This window comes from Nymphaea colorata, chromosome 10 (assembly GCF_008831285.2).
Source record: "Nymphaea colorata isolate Beijing-Zhang1983 chromosome 10, ASM883128v2, whole genome shotgun sequence".
NCBI classification, from domain to species: Eukaryota; Viridiplantae; Streptophyta; class Magnoliopsida; order Nymphaeales; family Nymphaeaceae; genus Nymphaea; species Nymphaea colorata.
In genome coordinates, this window is record NC_045147.1 from 13,453,886 (window position 1) to 13,478,608 (window position 24,723).

At 36.9% G+C, this 24,723-nt stretch overlaps 2 protein-coding genes across 4 annotated transcripts; both read right to left on the reverse strand.

Moving 5' to 3' along the window:
* Positions 1–1,800: 1,800 nt before the first annotated feature.
* On the reverse strand, positions 1,801–2,736 carry LOC116263156 (brassinosteroid-responsive RING protein 1-like). The gene has a single exon (XM_031642774.1). It carries the CDS (start codon positions 2,623–2,625, stop codon positions 2,098–2,100), a length of 528 nt encoding a protein of 175 aa, XP_031498634.1. The 5' UTR covers positions 2,626–2,736; the 3' UTR covers positions 1,801–2,097.
* A 9,769-nt stretch (positions 2,737–12,505) lies between these two features.
* Positions 12,506–19,836, reverse strand: LOC116262882 (flavanone 3-dioxygenase 2-like). 3 transcript variants are annotated; one of them, XM_031642414.2, is made up of 5 exons: positions 19,537–19,836; positions 19,180–19,427; positions 17,795–18,095; positions 15,755–16,024; positions 12,506–12,735 (listed from the first exon to the last, which is right to left on the reverse strand). In XM_031642414.2, exons 1-4 carry the CDS (start codon positions 19,735–19,737, stop codon positions 15,779–15,781), a joined length of 996 nt encoding a protein of 331 aa, XP_031498274.1. In that variant the 5' UTR covers positions 19,738–19,836; the 3' UTR covers positions 12,506–12,735; positions 15,755–15,778. The 3 variants fall into 3 exon arrangements, with proteins under 3 accessions (XP_031498274.1, XP_031498273.1, XP_031498272.1); XM_031642413.2 differs by having other exon boundaries at positions 12,506–12,744; positions 17,795–18,116; positions 19,537–19,835; XM_031642412.2 differs by having other exon boundaries at positions 17,795–18,116; positions 19,537–19,834.
* Between the last annotated feature and the right edge of the window lie 4,887 nt (positions 19,837–24,723).

Below are 24,723 nucleotides of genomic sequence, written 5' to 3' on the forward strand. Positions count from 1 at the left end.
TCTGGACGACTGTGCCAAAGATTGGGGGATGTTCATGCATGAAACGCTAGAGGATAATGCTCATGGAATCTGCTTCAATTTTTATAATAGATTCATGAAAAGCGATACCGTATGAATGTTTCCACTGCTCGATAGATAAACGACAAAAGTGCCTTTTGAAGAGAAGAAAGAAACACCTTGTAGGGATAAAGTTAGAAACAACTAGTTATATTTGGGGCCAATGTCTGACTCCATTAATATGTCAACTCATCTCAAACATGCAAAGACCCATAACTGTGTTCGAGTAGCTTGGCTTCTTGTTCACCCTTAGTGGTAATACCAACCAATGGCTCGCGAGCAAGAATTTTAAATAAAGAAGAAAGCATAGTGGCAACAACCCATTAGAATTTTGTGACGCCATATGCGATACACTTACTATATCACCAAGTTTGGAAACTAAAATATAGTGTCATGTTAACATCTTCATGAGGTCCTATCTAGTGAGCCCATCAATAATGTAACAACCATATATACATATATAAAGCCGGACAATATAAAAATTGAAAATGCAGATCAGGTATGTATGGGTAACAAAACTACTAGGGAAGGTGAATCCTTCTATTTTTTTTCTTTTTTTTGAAATGAAGGTGGGTCCAAACTAAGGGTGGGCAAGAGAACTGGTATTCAAAAGGGTAGTCAGGTATCTCATCCGTGAAGAGTTGGGTTTGGGTTGGTTATTTGACACCTGAGTTGACCTGATTAAAAAAACTCATCAGGCCAGGCTGGCTTTAGTCGAGCCTTCGAGCATTGGAGGCTCGACTCCGTCTGATGTATTTAATTAAAACTTATTTCTTCATATTTTTATTTTGTTCTCTCTCTCTCTCTCTCTCTCTCTCTCTCTATATATATATATATATATATATATATATATATATATATATATATATATATATATATATATATATATATAAGGGCATCGGACCAAACCAAACCTGACTTGGTCGAACCTTAGGCCGGGCCAGGCTGATGTCCAGCCTTAACTCTGCCAATCAAATCTTTGGAAGCCACCACTGTCAAGAAGCTTCAAATAATAAAATGACAGGATTAAGACTCCAAATCAAGGTTTTGAAGTCGACCACCCTTTGGCATATTTTTGTTATGTTTTTGGGTCGAACGGACAGTGAAACAAGGCAACCACACCAAGTGAAAGGAGAAAAAGAAACGCGGGAAACAGACACACAATTATAATGAAAAAGGGAACTAATTAAACTGCCGCAGGATCAGATCCAAGGTGGTTGTAGCACGAGGTGTGTCTGTGCTAGTTAACGCATGTTATATTTCTTGAGTCAGCCAAAATTATTTTTTAAAAAAAGTCATTTTCTAGAAAAAATGAAAAAAAACTATAAAAATATAAAATATCTTTAAAAAATATAAAAAATAGTTAAAAGTTGATATGTTACACTGTTAAATATTTTTTTTTCAATATAATTAGCCACAGAGTCGAATCAGTCTGCCATCGATTTGCCGATTGAAGCCGATTCTGATAATATAGATCAACGGTGCTACAATTCCTTGTGTTTAATTGCCTTCTCAAACCCCAGGTTGAGAGCTGTGGATTTCAAATGCAGACGTTCCTCTTACGCTTTCTCGATACAAAAAATATAAAATAAGGATCGCATAATTTAGTTTGATGAATCATGGATTTTATCATGGATCTTTTGCCACATGGGCAAAGGCGTGTCACGTTGAAATAATCAAATGCCACTAACTGATAATCAAAAATGAAAATTAAGCATAAAGCAGCAAACAAGAATTCCACTCATGATCAATTACATATTTCATCGTCTGTACATATGAAGGAGTGCTCTTTAGTCTTTACAACTTTCTCTAAAGCACCAAGAAGAGAATTGAGATAGAAGACTCCATGAAACTCTACCTACCAGACACGATTATAATGGAGTTTTTTTTTTTTTTTGTTTAGGAGTGACGCAGCCCACTGTTTTCCATCTTCATGGAAATGGTCGACAATGCTCACATATTACTCCTACTCTAATAATCCTACTTCAACGTTTAGCTTTACAACATGGAAAATTTAAAATCTTCAAGTTAGATGGAAAATTAGTTCTCCATTACAAGAGTGTCCGCGAATAAGTAAGATATCTGGTCGACCAACCACGAATAATGGTCATCTGCATCAGAATCGGCAGCCATTAGAGGGAGGAGGGGAGACCTACACAAGGGGCAGGTATGCTGTCCTTGGTCCACCCACTTATCCAAGCACCTCTGGTGGAAGGCATGCCTACAATTGTGCAATTTCCTCACCTTGTCCCTTCTCTCTATGCTGCACAAGCAAACACAACAGGCAGCCCTCTGCTCCTGCTTGCACTGCTCCTCGGCCATGCGAAGGAAGTGGCCGAATTCCATCACTTCTAGCGTCTTCTTGATCATCTGGGAGCTTGGCACCGGCGATCCACCGCAGGGCGTTTGCTCCTGCTCATGCCAAGACTCATCAACAGCATGAACAAGATGATCAAGTTGCGAGAAGAGCCACGCGGTTAGAAGCTTGAGCGGGGTTAGTAAGTGAAATGATTCCAACATAAGCGTTGGTATAAGGATGCCATAAGTAACAGTAGAAGGAAAAGCCATAAATACATATATCTGTATATGATTTAGAAGAAGAAGAAGAAGAAGAAGAAGCCGCAGCAGCAGAAGAGGAAGAGGAATAAGTGAAATAAGAAGAGGAAGAAGTGTGACGCTGCCGCCGATAGCAGGGGAAAAGAGAGATTTCCATTGCCCTTATAAATCGTGTTGCATGGGGTCCATTTATTGGCAGTTTGCTTTGATGCGGAAATTTATAAAGCGTAGAAAACAAAAATACAACCTAAACTTGAAGCAGACTGCAGTTGATGGGGCCGCATGAAGAAAAAAACAATATTAAAAAAATGAATTAGATGAAATAATTTATCTAAAAGAGACAAAAGAAACAAATGTATTGGCCCGGAAAGGAGAAAAGAAAGTAGATTACGACACTCTCAGGGAAACATAAAAATCTTTTAAATAATATCATTGAAATTTTAGAGATGTAAGCAGCAAGCGTGAAATCATGACGCGCTGGAAACGTCACACATTATATCATTAACGTTAAATAGTTTGAAAAGTGTTATAAACAGTCTCGCTTTTATAAATTGGAAATTAAGCGTCGGATACATGTTCAGTGACTCAACCGACTCAGCTGAATCAACGGAAAATGTCGTTATATTTATTTTCTAAACAAATAAATGATATAAATAGATAAAAACAATTAACGCATAAGAAAAGTTTTTGAAACATTTGAAAATGAAAAAAAAAAGAAACAGAGGGTATGATACATACGAGGCATCACTGTATCGGCCAATAAATCGAGTTGACTTGCTAGCCATTTAACAGGAATCATGACCAAAGCTGATTTCTACAGGTTATAAGCATTGTGGACGTTTCTTGTATCGAATGTCGTGAGTATTGAACAATATCTACCAATGCAAACTCACGTCTAAGTTGGAACCACAAGGAGAAGAACGACCTCCTTTGAATCACAGTGGATGGCAGAGAATCTATATTTCGTTTAGCCTCTGTATCTTAAATTTATATCCATGCTGAAACCCATGCATATATGATTGTCTAGTTAATGGACTCTATTCTATGAAGCGATTGCTGTCCATTTCATGTGAATCCAACCATATATTTATATACATGTCATGTTTGTTCAACAAAATTTGTGTGTAAAGTGTGTATGGCACCAGATACAAATTATTTGAATGGCCTCAAAGGTGTTATTTGACAAACATATTTTTTTTGTCTCATGAATCTACTTCAAAAAAGATAGCAAATTCATGAAACATTTTAAAGAATGTTCCATGAATCTGCCCTAATTTTAGTGTTGAATCATGAAATGGAAACAATGAGTTACTGTTGTCAAACAACCCCAAACAAACCAAGATGGTTGAAAATCTGATTCAACAAAATTTTGTTGGATGCTAAGGAATGAGAGAGATTGACACACATCAGTCTCTTTAGCTCCGCCATTTTTGTCTGATCTTCCGACCCAGAGGAGTAACTGGTGACCGAACTGAACTTAAAGTGTTCGTCCATAGCCCATTGTCGACTGATCAGATCTGATCTAGCTAGCAATGACATGCAAAAATGTACAAAATTAGCTGAGTCAAGACTCAAGAGGTGCATCTAGCAGGGGCAAACTAGAATTTTCTTTACGGGGCACTAAAATATATATTTAACAACCAAAGTCCAGCCATATTCATGAAACAGTGACCTGGGTCTTGTGGGACTGCCTCGTATAACTGGCGTAGGTCAACTTAAATACAGCTATAAATTTAAGGTTTTAGAGTGGCTTCATGAGGCACACAGAGACCCCACCTGTCTCTGCCCCTGGCATACCGAAGCCACATCGCTGGCGGATTTCGTGGACCAATTAGCTGAGCTGCAGAGCAATCTACACATGCATATGCGCCGTCGTGTCGCATCATAGCTTCAACCATAGATGGCACCATGCAACTGATCTGGACTTGGTGAAGGTGATGGCTTCTTGGTGGAAGATCAATCACTCTTAGCTTCTCATTTCTCACTCACTTTTTGCTGATGCTTGGCACAACTGAAAACTACCAACTAGGCCAACCAAACGTTTTCCACTGGGAATTTTCATTTCGCATCTTACTTTAATTGGCCATATCTTAAAAGAAAGGTCCCCTAATGATTCAAATAATGCCTGCTTGCTCTTAACATTGTCATATAATTCAAGTTGGAAGCTTGGTCAATTATACGTCAAAGAGGGCCCTCGTTAGTAGTTCTCATTAAAACTTAGGGCCATTGCAGAGGGACGCGATGTCCACTATAGAATGACAACAACTCATATAATGAGAACAAAGCATAATGTAATGGATTTCACTCTCACAAAGTTGTACTCGGAATCATTATTAAATAGATCCCCACGTAAGCTGGCATCGGCTTTCATGTAACTTCGGGACTTTTCCTTCATCATATGAACGCATTTGGAGAAAAATGTGCCCTCAAGTTAGCCTGCACGAATTGACTTTGCTTGATCAGGAAGGGATTTCTCAATTTGATTTTTTGTTTTTTGGTCTTCTTTCTCCATTGATGCATTCTTGGTGACTAATGGAAATTTGTATATTAGTTTTCTACAACTTGTGGTTTTCTAGATTATCCTTATGAAATAAACCCTTCCTCATTCGAATTCTGGCACTCCATTTCCAATTTTCATTATTGAACTGATAACTATGATCCTTCTAAATATTATTTATTTGTGAAAAAAAATTTTATTTTACAGGTTTAAAAAAAAGTTTCATTATTGAACTGATAATTATTTCAATTTTCTTTCGGGAGACAAAAGGCATAGACGGAAGCAAGGCCACACGCAGACACGAGATATTTGATACGAGAACTTCTCTCTAAACTAGGGTATGTGACATGAATCATGAAATGGATGAAACTCCCAAGCAAACACCACTAAGCGCCCGTTGGAATGGCAGGTAAGGTCATGCACGCTAGAAATTAAATTTGGTTTTCACATCTAGCAAGTTTTTTTTCTTCTAAGTTAATCATGAAGTTAAAATCAGGTCCTTAATATGGTTTTAGCATCATTCGACGCAAGTTTTTTGTCTGAATCTTCAACGTCAGATGTACACTAGCCGAATCCAAATTAAATACTCATTTAATTGTAGCAGTTCCAGCCTGATAAGCCAAGATTTTGCTAACTTGAACTTGATAGTTCTTAGCGCTGAACCCAAATTGATCCGTTCGCATCCATTTGCGATTCGGGCATCTGATGCCGAATGATCCCAAGTTCTTATCCAGAAGTTGATAATTGTGGCTTGTAACAGTCATCATGCATGATAAACTATAACATATAGCCATATTAGTATGTGCAAGAGTATGTTTTTTTTATTATGACTAGCTTAGACATCCAAATCGCGTCGGATAAATTATTTTGTCATCAATGCTCAAAAATTGCTCAAACTATTTTCAATATTATTTGATGCAATGTCCCATGTCTTTGAAGTGGTTCTTGCAAGATGAAACTTAAAAGAAACAAAAAAAGGGAAAAAAAATGTGGTTTATGTCTGGTAGGCAAATTATAGCAATATGGCAAAATAAACAAATACTACTTCGTGCGGCAGTTGGCAACGTGATCAGCTACCAAACAGACGAAAATTATTAAAATAAAATGAACAATAGGCGCAGAATTTATAACTAGACAAGCACCCATACAGTTGCATACAGTTGCATAGTAAATTTAATCAAGCAGTGGATGCGTCACACACGAAACAGCTGGTTGATATGCAAAGGCTGACAAACTGGCCATTGGGTACTCCATACACCTATTTGCATGCAGAATAAATTAGTTGGTTACCTTAATTTGAAACAGTACCAACGACTATGGATGGGTTTGATTGTCTACATATATGATAAAATATATGAATTGAGTACATGTGAAGACTACTTTGTATGATTATAAATCATCTGATCAACTTTATAACTAATTCACGTACTACTTCATATATATAACATGAGACAACTTTCTTGCCAATAAATATGATATAGCTAGCTAATGTAGACTTGAAATAATCGGGGCAACTAGTTTAGTCGGCATCAGAATTAGCAAAAGAGATGGAAATCCTATGGAAGGGCAGAGGAGAGGCCTACAACGAAGGGTGTGCCAGATTTGACATTGAACCATTGATCAATATTGGAGATGCATGAACTGGCATAATTTACTAACTAAATAACCCAAATTTAGTCCGGATAAACAGAAGTACTAAATTCCTCAAGAATGCTACAATATTCAAGAGGGAGGTTATCATCAGCAGAGTTTGGAGTTCATCGAGGAGATGGCCATCAACTATTTAATGGGCACTCATGTTATCCTTGTGAAGGAGATCCAAGCCCATACTCCATCACATGTATGTTGCACGATAATATGATACATCTGTGAAAAGAAGAGAAAGAAGAAGAAGAAGCAAAAGAGTTTTTAACGTGGTTCGGCCTTGACTTGGCTTACATCCACAATAAAGGTTTTTCTCTCTCAATCTCTCACTCAAGGTGAGAGGGAGAACTTTCTTTATTTAATAGATAGCTGTTACAAATCATATCCACATTTTTAGGTTCTTGACTGCAGTTTTGATCATCATCCACTATCTCAGGAAGTAGGTTACAATTTTGATCACCATTCGATATTTTAGGAAGGGGTCGATCTTTCTGATATGTTTTTATCTCTTTCTCAACATGCCCCCCACAAGCCAACACTAGTGCGAACAAGGTTGAGCTTGTTCTTGAGGTCACGAAACCTTGGTTAAGTTAATTTTCAGATTTAACGAACACAATTTTAATCTCTCGTGCTGCCACTTTTTCTCTGACAAAGTAAATTTCGATATGTTTGGCACGGGTGTTATTACCCCAAATTTTTCAAAAAAGACTATTATTTTATTATTTGAATTTAAATTTTAGACCCAAAACAAATTTGCATCTATTCTATTAGATCCAAAATGAATTTCCAAACCGTTGTCCAAACCCAAACACAAAATTCAAATTCAAAACCTAACCTTAGATGCGAGATTCAAATCCAAAATCTAATTATCATATCCGAATTAGATGCAAAATCCAAGTTAGATCTAAATCGAGAATTCCAAACTCAAATTCCAAAGCCGAAATCAGAACAACAAAATTTGAATTTATGAGCACTGAGTGCGTGCACGGGTCTTCCCTTTGTTTTATGTTTTGTTCTTGTGCCAAGAGGCGTTTTGAGCCTAAATCGCTCGTTAGAATGTGTTGACGACCAAGGAACCCAATCTAAATTTAAAACAAACCCAAAGTCACTCAAAACAGAGTCGGCCCACTCATTTGTAACAACAAACATTTTTTTATTCACATTTTAAATAAAAAATAGTTTTATACTAAACAGCCTTTTTATTTTCAAATTTTGAATTTTGACTTCAAAACTCCGTATAAATACCCCCACAATCTTTTCTCTTGGGCATCAGCCAACCATGGAGGAACCTCTCATGTTTCCTCACTTGAATTTTTTTATTTTCCCTTAGCTATCTCTTTCCATTTTTTTCTTCTTCTCCAACCTTAGGAGAAATCTTCACCAGGCCCAAACTCTTCAAGAGAGCACAATAGGATCTCTTAGAGGGACATTTTCATCATCTTGGAGCATCATCTGAAGTGATCCTAAGATCATTCAAAGGAAGATGTTCATGTATATTCGAGGTATGTAATCTTTTCTTTTTATTCTCATTTTCTCTTGCCACCTCCCCATGGCCGTGCAAGAAAGCTCAAATGATTTCCTATCCGAAATCGAGAGCTATGTCTTAAGTACACCAGGAGTATCTGCAAGGTGAAATAAATTCTCTTTTTCATTTATTCCCAAAAACATGCTTGTTACATTGTTTTACTCATCATTTATGTGTGAGATGATGTTTATGCATGATGTATTCACTTTCTTCAATTAATATGCAAATGCACGGCAAGAATGAGCGTGGGTTGGAATTTCTTCATCTTATGTTGATTTTTAAGGTTGGGACTTGTCTAACCTGAAAAAGCCCTTCACACATTTGTACATGTTAATATGCATTCTCAAGTCATTCTCACATTTAGTTTGTTTCTTTTTTCATTTCATGAATGTTTGATTTTCTTTCATACCCAACAGTAGGAGAACTAAATTTTCTTGTGATAAACATGATTTTATATTCATACATCAAAATATTTGTAATCTTATTTTTCAAAAGATTTTCAAAAGCAAATACTTTATTTAATGCAGCTTTGCAGATTTAGTTTAGTTTCTTGCATGAGCCCAAGTTCTTCTCCGGCCTACATAAAAATTGAAGTCGAATATTTCCAAGTTATTTGTTGATTTCAATTCTCATGAAGACGTATGCATATTTACATGTTATATATGTATACGTGCACTTGACTATCTCTCTTTGTCTTTGTCTTTTTATGATTTAATATATTCTTTTACAAACTTTCATATACGTATATGTAAATATATATACGTGTATTCCATTTTAAAATCTATCTCTCTCCTTTTAAAATCCTATTCTCTTCTCTATTTGATTTAAATCTCCTTTTCACAACTTTCATATACATATCTATACGTATATATATACACATATATATATATATATAAAAATATATATATGAATACGTATCTCTCTCTCTTTTAAATCTTTAATTTTATGATTTCCAAGATCTCTTTCTCTCTTTCTCTTTCTATATCTCTCTTGTGATTAAATCTTTCAACTTTTCTATTCTCTTGAATATTTTTCTCTCAATATCTTTTTATTTTCCGACTTCACTAAGACCAAAACTCAAGTAATGACCTAATATTGGATTCATGCTTCATGGTCTACAATCCTATTCCATTTTCAAAAACTTTTCTTTCTTCATAAAAATATTTATGACAATTATAAAAATAAAAATCTTAGATGTATGTGGTAGTAGGAATGCTTTTAGATGAATGTCATGGTAGGAATGAATGATTTCATTTTAATCATGTATGATCAATGCATTCATATATTCACTTAACATCACAAATAATCACAATCACATCTCTAAAAGAACTTAACAAGATAAGATAAAACTCTAACTATGTAGTAATTAAAGTAAAGCAAAACATCAAACCTACTTAAAGTCTTGAGATGACACCAAAATGATTCCAAAGTTGATCTTCAATGTTTCTAAATGATATTTGTAAAGATTTCTCAATTCAAGATTTTTTCAAATCAAAATGTTTTACACTCTCAAGTGATTCTTCAAAAACTTTTTCAAAAGTTTGAAATATCAAATCTTTAACATTTTCTCAAACACAACACCACATTTATAAGAAAATATGTTCAAGCCAAAACGCATCAAGGATAAGCATAACCCTTGGATTAATTACCCCCAGTAAAGGCACGGGAACAGTCGATCCTCGTACCGATGGGCCAATCCCTTTCTCTCTCATTTTCAAAATAAAATCTCATTTTTCTCAAGTACTCAAAAAACCAAATTTTGTTTGGGAATGTGAACAACGGGCATGAAACACATGATTAACTGCAAGATATGTTGCTCCTAAATGATCACACCTTAGTGTTGACACCTCTTGTATAGGAACTTGAAGATCTTTAAGAAGATGTTGCAACCATATTAATTCAGCCGCAACTCCATTCATTGCTTTATGTTCTATTTCAGTACTTGAGCAAGCAACAATATGCTGCTTGTTAGATCCCCATGATATAATGTTTCCTCCAAGCATGGTAATGAATCAACTTGTTGACCTCTTATCATTAGTGCATCTAGCCCAATCTGTATCAGAGTAGACTTCAAGTTTCGAATCAGTTACTCTTTTTATATGTAATCCAAAAGGTTGAGTTCCTTGAAGATAGCAAAGCATTCGCTTTACATGAATCCAGTGTATATTTGTAGGTTCATGAAGGAATTGACAAGTTTTGTTGACAACAAAAGCAATATCTGGGCAAGTGAGAGCCACACACTGCAAAGCACCTACAATACTTTTGTATAAAGTTCTATCTTTGAGTGTATCTCCTTCAAATTTGAATAGATGTACATTGAGTGCTGCCGGTGTGATTACCACCTTGGCTTCTTCCATTTGAGCTCTTTTTAGGAGATATTTGATATATTTGTATTGTGATAAAATGAGCCCATTAGGTTCGTGATTGACCTCTAGTCCAAGAAAGTAATGAATTTCTCCAAAATCTTTGATGGAAAACTTATTGTTGATGCCATAGATGAATTTTTGCAGTTCCTGTGAAGAGTTTCCTGTTACAATAATATCATCTACATAGTTAAGAATGTAAACAATGTATGACGTAGATGAATATGTGAACAGGGATGAGTTAGATTTGAACTCTTTAAATCCCTTGGATATAAGATATGTACTCAAGTTTTCAAATTATGCTCGAGGAGCTTGTTTGAGGCTATATAGAGATTTCTTCAACCTACACACATGTTGTCTAGAGGCTGACTCATATAACCTTCTTCCTTTAGAGTTCCATGAAGCAAAACATTGTTAACATCCAGTTGATAGATTTTCCATCTACGGCTAGTGGCAATAGAGAGAACAAGACACATAGTAGTAGGTTTCACCACTGGTCTGAAAGTATTGATGTAATCTATCCCTCCATGTTGACTATATCCTTTGGCTCTGAGACGTGCTTTGAACCGAGCTACAGACCCATCAGCATGTCGCTTAACTTTGTAGATCCATCGACAACCCACTACATAGTATTGAAACATACAAGGAACCAAGTCCCAAGTTTTATTTCTGTGAAGTGCTTCAATCTCACTGTTCATAAGTGCTTTGCATCAGGGCTTCTTGTAGGTCGAGAGGTTTAGTTTCAGTGTCAATAGCTTTAGTCTCATTAAGATATGTGAATATTCTGGTCTATGGGTTCCATCTTGGGAGCAGGTAATCATAGGGTGGTTTCTCACGCGACTGAGGATTTCAAGATGTAGGGAAGTTTGGTAGGATTCTTCCTGGGTGATGGGTGCAGGAATTACCGCATTGGTTTGGTGGGAAATGTGACTGTTTGTAGGGACAATTGACGGCTCATTAAGCTTAGTTGCACTATGATTGGGTAATGGGATAATTTGGGAACCGGTGGTGGGTTGGGAGTAATCTTTTGCTAACTAACTCTTCAGCAGTAGTGGGTGGTCGTGTTCCAGAGTATAAAAAGGTGTTTTCATCAAATATAGCATGTCTTGAAATAGTGACATGTTTGTTCAAGGGATTGTAACACATGTAGCATTTAAAACATTTTGAGAATCCAAGAAAAACACATGCATGAAACTTTGGAGCAAGTTTCGATTTATTTTGAGGACTTACTAATGGATAATCAGTGTATCTAAAAACATTAAGATTTTTCAATTGTGGCTTAGTACCAAGAAGTTTATCGTATGTAGTTGATTCTTATGCACTTATCGATAACCTGTTAATAATATAAACTATCATTCTAAAAGCATCAGTCCAAAAATAAACTGGCATACAAACATTAATAAGCATAGTAAGTAGCATTTCAATAATGAGGCGATGTTTTCGTTCTGCTACACCATTTTGCTATGGTGTATAAAGACATGAGAGTCTTCTTTAAATGCCATGAGAAGCAAGATACATAGAAAATTCTGCACTCATAAACTCACCTCCACAATCACTATGAAAACTTTAATCTTATGCTCAAGTTGTTTTTTATGATCTTATGAAAGTTCTGAAAGCAAGAGAATGTTTCAGACTTCTTTGTTAGCATAAAAATATATGTGAACCTTGAAAAATCATCTACTATTATGAAGTAGTATTTGTATCATTTTCTAGATATACATGGTGAAGGTCCCCATAAATCTGCATATAATAATTTTAAAGGAGATGACATTTTTAACTCAATTGAATCAAAAGGCGACCAATGCATCTTAGCTAAAGCACAAACGGAACAAAAATGCACTTTAGGTATTGAGTCAGTAGCAATATACTAAGATGAGGTCATGCGATTCAATAAAGAGTCATTTACATGTTTCAAACATTCATGCCAAAGCTTAAAAGTATCTCTAGGAACTTGAACAACATTATTGAAACAAGAAATATAAGAGTTGCATGTCTACAATTATTTCCAGTAGTCCGTTTTCTTTCAACAGTGCTAGTGTTTGTCCATGCGTAAAATCCATCCTTAAGCCGTCCCTGCTGCACTATTTCCCCGTCTGCATTTTCTTGACAAAAAAATCAAGAGGTGTAAATTTTATTTTGTAGTCATTAGTGAACTTAGCAACAGAAAGTAGATTCTTATGAATCATAGGAACATGAAGAACATTCTTTAACCGAAAATTTGCATGCTTGGATGGTAAGGACATGTTACTGATGCTTCTGATGGATACTTTTTCTCTGTTGCCAACAATAGCAGAATTCTTTCTATGATAAGAGGATTTACTTTTCATAGATTGATCACAATTTGTCATATGATGTGACGCACATTTATCTGGATACCATTCTTGGTTGTTATCCATCACATTAGAAAATGAAGTCAACGATGAAACAACACTATTAGTTGTTTATGTATTGAAAGCCATGACCATAAAAGTTTTTGGAATATCATATCACTGTTAAGCATTGTGACCCTTGCGACCACATTATTGGCAAGTAACTATTGCATGCATTTTATACTTAGAAATATTACCACGGCCTCCATTATACGTGCGGCCTCTAATATTCCCACGTCCTCTATTGTACGAGCCAAAGTTGCTGCGACCACAACCGTTGTATGAATTATAGTGGCTGCGACCACCACCGTTCCGATCTCTTCTTCCTCTTGCATATGAATTCCCATGACTGCTAGTATGATATGCAACCATGGCAACCGTTTTTGTTTCTTGAGAAATATCAAGAAGCAGTGAAAGAATTTGCCGATGATTTTCTTTAGAATTGAGCCTATCAAAAATTTTAGGGAAACTTGGTAGAGTCTTGAATGTAATTAGTTACGATAGTGATGAAGGTCTCATATTCATTGGACAGTCCATGGATGATATATAAAACCAAATCACTGTTAAAGACCTTATGATTAATAGCAGCTAAAGAGTCATATAAGAATTTGACATTATTCAAATAATCAGCCATCATCATATCTCCTTTCTTTTCGTTCTGTAAATCCCTTTTTAACTGAATGATTCGCAAGTTAGATTGAGAAGCATATTGTTGTTCTAGAGCACACAAAGCCTCACGTGCAGTGGAATATGAAATTAATTGTGGCAAAAGATGTTTGGATGTCATAACCTTAATCCAGCTTAAAGCTAATTGATCTGCCCGCTCCTATACTAAGAATGCACATAGGAGTTCTGGAGATTCCTAGACATCCAAGATTCTAGTGCTCGACAGCCAGAACCACCGGAGAAGTCAACGCCGATGGATACGATTGCCATGTTCTGTGGATGACTCCTCTGTTCTTCAGTGGTAGTCGAAACAGAGGCAGAAATTTAGGCGTTCATAAGACATAAATTAAGTGTTCATTACACCACCAACAACATTAATTAATTTGCTTAGGAAAGACTCTTTGATCAAAGAGAGGTTTCTGAAATGAATGCCACTCGGCGGCAGTTCACACTTCACTGGAAAATAGGCAGAACTCTCCTTTCGGAGGTAGTCACACAAATAAAAGATAGCAGATAAAATAGTTAAAGTTAGTGATCGTCTGGCGGCAGCCACAAGACATGCGGTAGATTCCTCTATTCTTCCTCTGTTCCTCACGCTGCTTTTGTGTCTCTGATACCATGTGAAAAGTAGAGAATGAAGAAGAGGAAGCAATAGAATTTTTAACGTGGTTTGGCCTTGACTTGACTTACATCCACTATAAAGGTTTTTCTCTCTCGGTCTCTCACACACGGTGAGAGAGAGAGCTTCTTTTATTTAATAGACAGTTGTTACAAATCAGATCCACATTTTTAGGATCTTGATTGTAGTTTTGATCATCATCCACTATCTTCGGAAGGAGGTTACAATTTTGATCATCATCCGATATTTTAGGAAGGGGGCGATCTTTCTGATTTGTTTTTATCTCTTTCTCAACATACACCCACGAGCCAACACTTGTGCAAACAAGGTTGAGTTTGTTCTTGAGGTCACGAAACCCATCCTAGCCTATTTTGTTTTCTCGTGGATTCACTTTCTCTTCTTGCTACCTGACTTCTTTTGGTTTTTCCATTGTGTTGCTCCCACCTCTGTCCCTTTGGTCTCCTGCCCCCTCTTCTCGTGTCATTGCTTTTATCTGACTTTTTTTTGCTGGCCACATCAATATATTTGACCACCTACAGTACTTTGGCATTAGTTTAGCTAACCAGTGTCTCATCTGTCTCACTGCGACTGAGTTTCAGGTTCACCTTTTTATCTCATGTCCTTTTTTCTATAGTGTTCTTGCCTCTACATGACCTTCTTTCGTTCATAGCCTTTCAAACTAGTTTCTCATTCACTTTCTTTTCCTCTATTGTCCTTTCACTTGCCCTTTTCTTGGGGTCATGTCTGGAGGTCGTGGCTCATATCTTCTTGGCGACACATTCGTTAAGAGCGTAACAACAAGGTCTTCAAGAACACATTCTCATCACCAGATTCTATGACACGCCTTGTGCAAGGAGATGTCTACTTTGCTATTTGGCTACGACACTGTTTTTCGTTTGCTGCTGCTGGGTGACTCTGCTTTTTCATCTATCCACTCTCTTCTCGCTCCTCTTATTTTGTTTTATTATGTTGTTGTCTTGAATATTTGTTCTTATATTTTGTTTTTACGGTCTGTTTTTGCATCTAAGAGACTTCTTATCCTCAATAAGAGACTTCTTATCCTCAAATTTTGTTATGCATTCTCAATTTATCAGTTCTCTCTCTATTTCTCTAATGCTTATTTATTGAGAATATCTTGAGCTACACTATAGTTTTTTATAATCCAGTTCTATTGTGCCCCTATTGACGCTTTTTCGTGAAACTAACTGCATAGATGTGATTATGCGTGTGCGTCTTCCATTGATTTCTACTTGCATGCAGTTCAGTTAGATTTTAAAAGTAATCTAGTTAGAAGGCTGATTTAACGTAATATATATATAAATACTCGAACAAAATTTGAGACCAAGTCGTGCAAAAGAAGGTAAAATTCTTAGAACATATTGGAAACTAATCCACATCACATGAAACGTAAGGAAGAAAATCAATAAGAGAACATAGTTGGTGTTTCGACGGAGACACCTTTAACTGAAGGATGAGTCGGAGTCAGACTCTGAAGCAGTCCAAGCAATGGCCGTCGTCCAAGGTGCGTGACCAGAACTTCTTGTAGTACTCCTCGAAGCAGTAGCTCCTGTAAACGCGCCCTTCCCCTCCGTCTCCTGCCAGCTCCGCAGCCGTTTCTATCAGCGTGTTGGGGCCGGGAAATATGAAAGACGCCACCGACAGCCTCTCCCTTTGGTTGTTAACTACGGCACGGTGCCACACGCTCCTATACCTGCCATTGCTTAACGCCTACACCACCAATTTTCCCCTTGCATTAGTTGATCGTAGAACCAGGCTTTGTTACATTAGTCGATCGTGGAGACAAATTTCTCCATCTAGTTAAATACTAGTGGCAAGAGCTTGTGTGGGCAACGGTCCACAGTAATGTTTAAGGTAGAAGCTGAATAGAACTTTTAAGTTTTGTACAAGGGTAGAATAATAATTTTCAATATTTTTACGTATGTGAAGTTTAAAAATTTTGAATATATATATATATATATTATATTTTTTTTCCTAACATGAAAAGGAGAGCCATAGCCGCTGCCAATGATCAACCTCAAAAAAATAAGTTTATTTGTTATATTATTGTTTTCAAATATTTAATTGTTTGCAAGTATAAGTGTTGCTAAAAAAAATTAAATTGTTGAATTAATGCCCTTTCAGCCAAAATTTTTAGCTCCATCAATGTTAGGAACCTAACATTGATACTTTGGTCCTCATGCGAACTAACTAGCTGTAAGTAGGAATGGTCTCCGCCATGTAAGAGGGCTCACTGGACTTGGATTTCATGGCCATCTATATGTCGTATAGGGCCTCCAGTTTGTGCCAATTAGGTTTTTTTAGGCATATTCATGATTTCTAAACAAAATAGGTGAGATTCAGAAAAATAAAAAAAGGAAAAGACAACCCCATAGAAACGCCCTTAAAGGGTTGAAATTTAATTCAAAATTTCCGTTTCAGCACAAACTGTCTTTTTTTTTCTGAACATTTATATATATGTATATATATAACTCATTCATGAGGGTTGAAATGTTGAAAGAAAAGAAAAATATGACAGACAGTTTTTATATATTTAATTGAATGGTGATTCTAACCATCTGCCCAACTCAGTCACGAAGGCCGCTTGATCCATTGTAATGGACTATTGGAAAAAAGAAGAAGATATTTTTGTTATTTAGTATTAGTTGACTTTTTTTTTATTATTTTCCTTTCAACCATCTATCATAATAATTGACTATTTTAAGTAGACATAATAACAATAATTAATTGAAAAAAATGGAGAAAACGTTATGAATGGACACTACAAGGTTAGTAAAATACTTTATTTCCTTTTTATCAAGCTATCCATGTGACTTAACTTAATGGCTAATATATATATATATATATATATATGAAGAAAGAAACTTTAAAAGTGAAATTTGACTTTTGAAGCAAAGAAAAATGGATTCTTGCCCTTATAACGGGGGACAAATTGTTCTTATTATTTTTAAAAATGAAAAGATAAATATTTAAGTGGGAGACAGAGTGAGTGTGTGTGACTTTGTTAAAAGAGAGGACGGAGCGAGGAAAACGAGAGAGAAATTGAGAAAGAATGAGACGAGACAGAAAGACAGAGAGAGTTGAACGAAAGAGGAGGCAGATCGAGAGAGACGAATATGGAGAGGCAGAGAGCAAAGTGACTTGTAAGTGGAGAGAAAGAAAGTGAAAGTATTTATGAATGCTAATGCTGGTAAAAGAGAGAGAGAGAGAATTGCGAAAAAGAGAAAGGAAATCAAAGGATTCCTTCGAAAGCGCGTTACCGTTGGGCCTACCTTCTTTAAGTCTTAGAATTAAAATTTTATTAATTAATTATTCAGATAAAAGGGACGGAAAATAGACCCGTTCAAGACTGGTCGAGTACCGTGTGGGGAACCAAGTCCAAAGCAGAATCGTGTAGGGGCCATCGCCGTGAAGCACACTGCTGCTTTGTTTCGTGGAACCAAGCAATAACAGGGAATGATTTTCCGAGCGTAATCATACCTGTATTTGGTCGCCGATGTTTACGACGAAAGCCGACGGCAGTGGATCGACGGCGAGCCATTGGCCGTCTTTCTGGACCTGCAACCCCGCAACCCCGTCTTGCAGGAGAATGGTCAGGACGTTAGGGTCCGTGTGCGCCGGCAAGCCATATGTGAGTTCAGGCTGCGGACAAGATGGGTAGTAGTTGATCGCCATGTGTTGCTCCTGCGACGCCACCAGAACCTTCTCTAAGTAGCCCTCCACGCCTAAGCTCAGGGAAATGATCTTCATTACACGTTGAGCGAGCTCCCTTGTTTGCTTGCTGTACTCACCCACCATGGCCCTGTGATTAATGAAACCCCAGAAGAAAGCTAGTGCAGGAATCAGCACAATGATGCTGCAATATATCATTGGAAAGAAAGTAGGACTCCTCGCATGGAATTCTGAATATCATGACAATAATGCAAAAAGTACAAGAACAAGCGAACAAAAAGACCTTGACTAGTGTGGTGCCGTGTGACACCAGAACTTATAGTCTTGTCGATGCCTTCATGCAGCTGGTCTAGCAAGTATATTAAGACAAGAATTTAGTTTGAACCATTAATCTCATGTCATAACTTAACTGTATGTCATAGACTTTTTGCTCTCTCAAATTAGAAAACTATTATCCTGTACCCAAGTTGATGAAACTGCCTACCAAACTATTATCATGTATCCAAGGCTGTGGGTAACAACAACATGAATACATCTACTACATATATAAAAAACACTAAGACTTTAGACTTACGTGGATATATATAATATACTAGATGCCATGAGGTCTTTTTTGTTGCGATTGTATAATGTTAAAGAAGAAAACATCAATATGACGTTTTCCAGAACCGTATATCATGTTTCATGTCACGTTTGTCCTTTAAATTATAAATGCGATGAACTGCAAAGGTATCAGCAATATCAAATCTTGCCCTAAAGTACTGTTACTGTTTCTGCCATCCAGTCTTTGCTTAAAAGTCCGACGGTTCTGAAAATTCTGTTGTCCTCCTCATGGGCAGAAGTAGGCGATCATGGTGCTCTTATGCTTTTGGAATAACAAAAGAGATAAGATCCATTCAACCATCCAATAGCAATTTGAATGGATCTGACAGACACCTCTGTCGTCATTTCTGCTGGTCGACTCTCTCTGAATGCAGGCAGTGGATCAACAGAAAAGGCGCATCATTAATGCCCATCATGTTGACCAATGGACGGCAGAGATTGTAAATTTTTTAACAAATTTGGTTGGGCAAATCACCTGCTAGCTGCACTCATTCAGCAACCTTTGTATATGTCCGATCGATCACCTCAGGTGCAGTTTTCTCCACATAATACACCAAAACAAGATAAGGAAAGATAGTGATATACTTAACTTGAAATTTGGTGGATTGGTGGGCCATTCGTGAATGAAATTCTCCAGAGGGTGGCAATGGAGACGAAGGTAGTCTCTCCAATTGTGAACAGTCTCCTTCTTCAAGTTAAAACTGGTGGAGAGTCTTAGCTTCTTAGATGGGTCGTTTGAGTACAGCTTCATCTTTTCTTCTATGGGGAGACTAAAGAATTGACGTGCAACGAGCAGCATTTCTTCAACTACTTGTTGAGGGACGCCATGGTTAGTAATCTACAGATACGGTAGGCCTCGATCGTTAGCACACCATGAAATCAACCAACTTGATAATACTACTGTAAGGAAGTTCCTAATTTGAAGTACTATACTATATTATAATTACCTGGAAGAAGCCATAGGACTCGCAGGCGTCTCGAACCTGGCGAGCTAGCTCCGTCATGTCCGGCGTGCTGAGGTCGATTACCGGAAGTTCCTCGCATGTCCTGACCTCGGAGAGCCTCGGTCTCTGCGATGGTGGCCGGACGTAGGAGTCGGGCAGAGAAGTGAAGGGGATGCCTGTTGAAAGCAGTGTCTCTGTCGCCATGTCCCTACTTTTCCACACTCACTTGGAAGAAGGGAGGAAGTTGTGGAGGTGGAGATGGACTTAAAAGGGCATTGGTTCTTTCCAGGAAGGAGCGTGCATGTTGATCGATATCTTCCATATGGTTTTGTCAAATAATAAAATTAGAGATGAGGATCCGGGTGCATCCCCACAGAATTTGATGTATTATTTACAATATGCAAGATCCATATTGTAAATTTTAATTACAAATTAGTCCAAGTGCAGATAAGCTTTTAGGAATACAAAAATTTCAGAAAATTTATGTCTCCAAAGCTTTCAATTTCTTCAGTTCCTATAACACTTCAAAATAAGTTTATCCCACTAATTATTGGTTCTTACACATCACACAAAACACATATTCAAAAAGGAAATTTCTATATATATATATATATATATATATATATATATAAGTTCCTCTCCCTCTTACACACACACACACACACACACACATATATATATATATATATGGGAAAAGTATGATGCAAATCTATTGTCTGGACTTGTGATGATAAGAGATCAAGAAGCCTATCATTTATAATATATGGGACCATATATACCGAAGGTTTAATGGCTGCTACCAAAAAACCTGTCATAGCAGTTATGCTTGCAGACTATGGCTTTTTGAGTTCATGAACCAGAAAGGTGAACGCGAGATGGAAGGGCTCCCATCTTAAATAAGGCCATCTGAAAAGTCATTAATGGCGGGGAGCTTGTTTCAAGTTGCTCTCAACTTTGTCTGGTCAGGCCCAAAAGGGCATAGTTCAACCCAGTGGCTGGCAACAGCAACCAGTCACTGGTTCGACTCTCAGCGGTGCTCTCCCTTGTGAAAGCGGATGCATTTCATTACCAAAGGGGAGAGGTAATGGTTTTAGGGTTTACACCTTAGGTGAGCGACAAACGTCTTGTTTCTTCAAGTAAAATTTTCTTAAGAAAAAAAAAAACTTTGACTGTCCTTTCTTTAAAATCCCCAGTTTCACCTTGACCCTCAGAAAAAGCAGTCCATTGCTTTGCGCTAATTATGACATGGGAAGATTTAGCTTGTGTTTGTTTGGCCTCCAATGTGAGATTTGTGAGACAACAAATCCATGGTTACGTTTTGCTTTTAACCGCATATCGGACATCTATTATATCGGAAACACCGTTTGTTCAAATGGTTTAAATTAACCGGCCTCAGAGCCCAAAGCTCTTATACAAGATACATATACTATACCCCAAAGAGGCCGAAGTCCCTTTCCTTTTCTTTCTCTTTCGCAGATGAAACTGTTTTAAAGACAAAAGTTGGTGTTAAGCCAAGAATTTGAAAGCTTCTTCAACAACAGTGGCAGCATTTCAGGAATGGCCTTGGAAAATGAGTTTGATTTAACTACAACAACTCCAGTCGTCACTGACGCAAAAAAAAAAAAAAGTTAGAAAAGATGGGAAAGTGTCAGAAAGCTTCAATGACGTGATTGCTTCTTCCTCATTCTCTCTCTCAAACACACACATACATGCACACAACCGACGACGACAACAACAAGGCCTCCTTTTGCCATGAAAAAAGAAAGGTAGATAAGGCTAATGCTCTTGAAAGTGAAGGCTAGAAGAAAATTCTCGATCAGTGACAAAAGCTGTCTCAATATTGATTATCTGTTTTGGAGTTATAATTGCGGCCTGATCAGGTGGCCTTGTTGCCACCATGGATCGATGACGTCTGGATCATTTTACCCCCAAAATCACTTTCTAAAAATGCTTTACTGACATTGGGGACTACGGTTCTGTCACTTCTATGTCGAGTCTACAACTTGCTTTGGTGATAAAGTGAAAGACAGTAAATGGTGAAATCCTTACATGTGACGTATAGGATCAGAATAAGGCAAATTTGATCCCATTAACAATATATTCACCTGTTCGATTGAGACAAGATGCGACTTATCAGTATTGCTTTGGGACCTAAATGAAGCAGGGTACTCATCAACTAACCATTTCACGTCTGTCATAGTCCATGTGAATACTGACCTTTTACCGTTTCACCTGCCCAGCTATACTATACAGTTCAGGACCATTATTGAGTTGTTGGAAAGCACGTTTCTAACAAATATAGAACTAAAGTTTTATGTAGTACTTGTTCAAGAAACTGACATGATATAATGATGGGTGGTGTTCTTAATTAGATCCATCAACCAAGCAGTAGATCTAACCACACAAAGGATTTCTGAAACAAGAATAAGCACAGTTGATTTTCTTGTAATGTGTGTTCTAAAATCTTATCAGTCTCGGGTTGCCGAAGCGACAGGCTGGGGGTAGTGTGATTAGCCATCAGATAAACAAAGAAGTTGGCCATCAATTATCTGTGAAACTAAGGATGAAGATAGCAGAAACATCAATGATCTGAGAAAGTTGCTTAACTAAAATTCCAGTTCCCTGGTTTCAATAGATCCTCCCCTTTACACTGCTTTCTTGAATCTCGTTACCCGAGCTAATTAGATGCAATGGTTTCCATGGTTTCAATAGATCCTCCCCTTTCAGGACCATGCTCCTGACTTATTGGGCATCTCCTGTATCTCATGCTACATCTTTTCTGTATCAAAAGCACTCTGTTTCCGACACAAGCACACAGAGTTCAACCAAGTGGAACTCGAGACATCCACTTCCTTGACCGAGGAGGAGACTGACGTCTACATCTAATCATAAAAGAGTATATGCTCCGCTCCATTTTCTTCAAGCTAGTGGTGTGTGGGCACGGGCCACCACTGTAAGGATTCTTTAAGATACTCAGTGGACGCATTGCATGATTGAGAAGAGTGTGGGGAAACGAGATTAAAACTCATAATTCAGAGAGCCAGCTTCTCGAAAGAAAGGAGAAACGGCAGAGAGGTTTCCGCGTGAAACTCAAATCAATCTACGTAGTGCTATTTGATGGAAACAATTTGCAGAAGTGAGCTCGATCTCCAAGAAGGATACGTGCGGTGACAGGATTGAGGACAACGATGACCAGAGGATTCTTTTTTTCCAGGGAGCGGAGGGCTTGCTCTCGTGTCTCGTATGCTTTCAGTATCCGACTCGCGAGGTATCTCTCACACAAGCTATGGCTTTAACCTCTGTGGTAATTCTAACCCTTGTGGTGCGCCATTCACTAAAGAGAGAACAGGATAAAGCAGCAGCAATTGTCGATTGATAGGACGCCCTATAAAGCGCTCAACCCTGCATGATGACTCCCTTGTCTTGAGAGATAGACGAAGAAAAAAGCCACCGGATGCCGTCATGGTCTTGTCGTCATACTTTTCTGTTTCCATCAAAATCCCATCTTTCTATCTGCTGTCGTGTCTTCACTAGCTAAAAATTTAAAAAAAAAAGATGTATTGTTAAAATAAATATGTTAAAGATATCATATATTATTACTGCAACATAAACCGTCTTCAATGTTCATATAAAACTGTCTTTTTTTACGAGATTTTTAGTTTTTAATCATGCGATTATATTCAGTATGCCGCAATAAAGAATTTCCTTATGATTTAATTCTACTGGATAGTTAAAATTTAAAAATTTATTGCAGTCAGCAAGTTCATATTAGAGATGGTCTATGGTACATGATCGTTTATGGTTCCTTTACTGATGAATCATGGTCTTTTTTTATAACAAAGTTTTTAAATTTTGACCATGTGTAATTTGGAAGATAATTAGAGATAAAGAACAAAATTGAGCGGCCTATGGTCACACGTTTCTGAGCAAAAGAAAAGAAAAACTACTAACATCAAAGTGGCACATCATGTCACATGCATTGCCATTTGAATTATTGGTTCTGTCCAAGAAATTCTAGCCACTAGAACATTAAGAGAAACGGCACACGACCCAAGAAAAACAAAAAATAATACATGGGGCTGACGCTATTTGATGACAATTAATGACTTCATTTTTAATTTTAATTTTAAGTATAAATATAAGCAACCTCAAAAAAATCTATTGTCGGCTGCAATTTGCAAAAATAAAAGGGCAAGTCCATTAAATGCTTTGCGTTTTAGAGGATTGCTCACCATTACCCAAAAAAAGAGCAATGGTATTCGTTTGGTACACATTGTTAAATAAAAATTTCCACCAATTAATAATAATATCAACAATAATAATAAGAGTAAGACTACTTATAAATCTGGTAAACAGATCCAAGTAAATAAACATCTAAATATATGTAAACACATTGTCTCAGAGAGAGAGAGAGAGAGAGAGAGAGATCCATATTTTTAAAGAGGCAGTCTTGAGTTTTAAATATACTCGTGTTGAAGAGGTAGAAGGGGAAAACAAGAAGCAGGAGACCTTAATAAAAGAAGAGACGCGTAAACTTAATGATATATTATTAGAAACGAAAACTTAAGTCGATCAAGGATATTTATTAAGTTTAATATATTAGTATACTTGGGGTTTTAAATAGCTCAAGTTAATCATATAGAAATCTAAACTTATTTAACAACGAAAAATGTTAGGCATCAGTCTAACAGTATTCAAACCTTCATAGATAGTCATAAAAGGCACCCCACACCTTATATAAATAAGCAAAGTGGGAAATTTCCAAATTAAGTTTCGCATGTGGGGAACCTTCATTGAAATTTCTAAAGTTTTAATGTGTAGGACCCTCATTATATATATATATATATATATATATATATATATATATATATATATGAGCAAGAGAGAAAGAAATTTCAAACACACTAATTGGAATTGCCCTCTTTAAGTTTCTCTTCGAATCATTTTGTATATTCTTCTACTAAAGAATTAGAATTTTCGCATTAGTGTTGCTCTAAAAGTACTCCTAGAAGGACTTATATGTTATTTCCTTGGTTAAAAACCTTAATGAAAAAAATATTGGCAATGACCGTACTTGATTGTATAGAGTTGAAAGTTGAAATGAAATTCAGAGTCTAGAAAGCTTTTTGAGATTATATTCATACCAAAGCATTCAAAGTCGAACAGTAGATAAAATTTTGAGATTTTCAT

What these genes read in the sequence shown, in the direction of transcription:
- LOC116263156 (XM_031642774.1), bottom strand. Translation starts at nt 2,625, where the DNA reads ATGGCTTTTCCTTCTACTGTTACTTATGGCATCCTTATACCAACGCTT.
- LOC116262882 (XM_031642413.2), bottom strand. Translation starts at nt 19,737, where the DNA reads ATGGCGACAGAGACACTGCTTTCAACAGGCATCCCCTTCACTTCTCTG. An exon ending in ACCAATCCACCAAATTTCAA is followed by an intron (nt 18,117 to 19,179) that starts GTTAAGTATATC and finishes CATTAATCACAG; the next exon opens with GGCCATGGTGGGTGAGTACA. An exon ending in ACATCGGCGACCAAATACAG is followed by an intron (nt 16,025 to 17,794) that starts GTATGATTACGC and finishes TTGGTGGTGTAG; the next exon opens with GCGTTAAGCAATGGCAGGTA.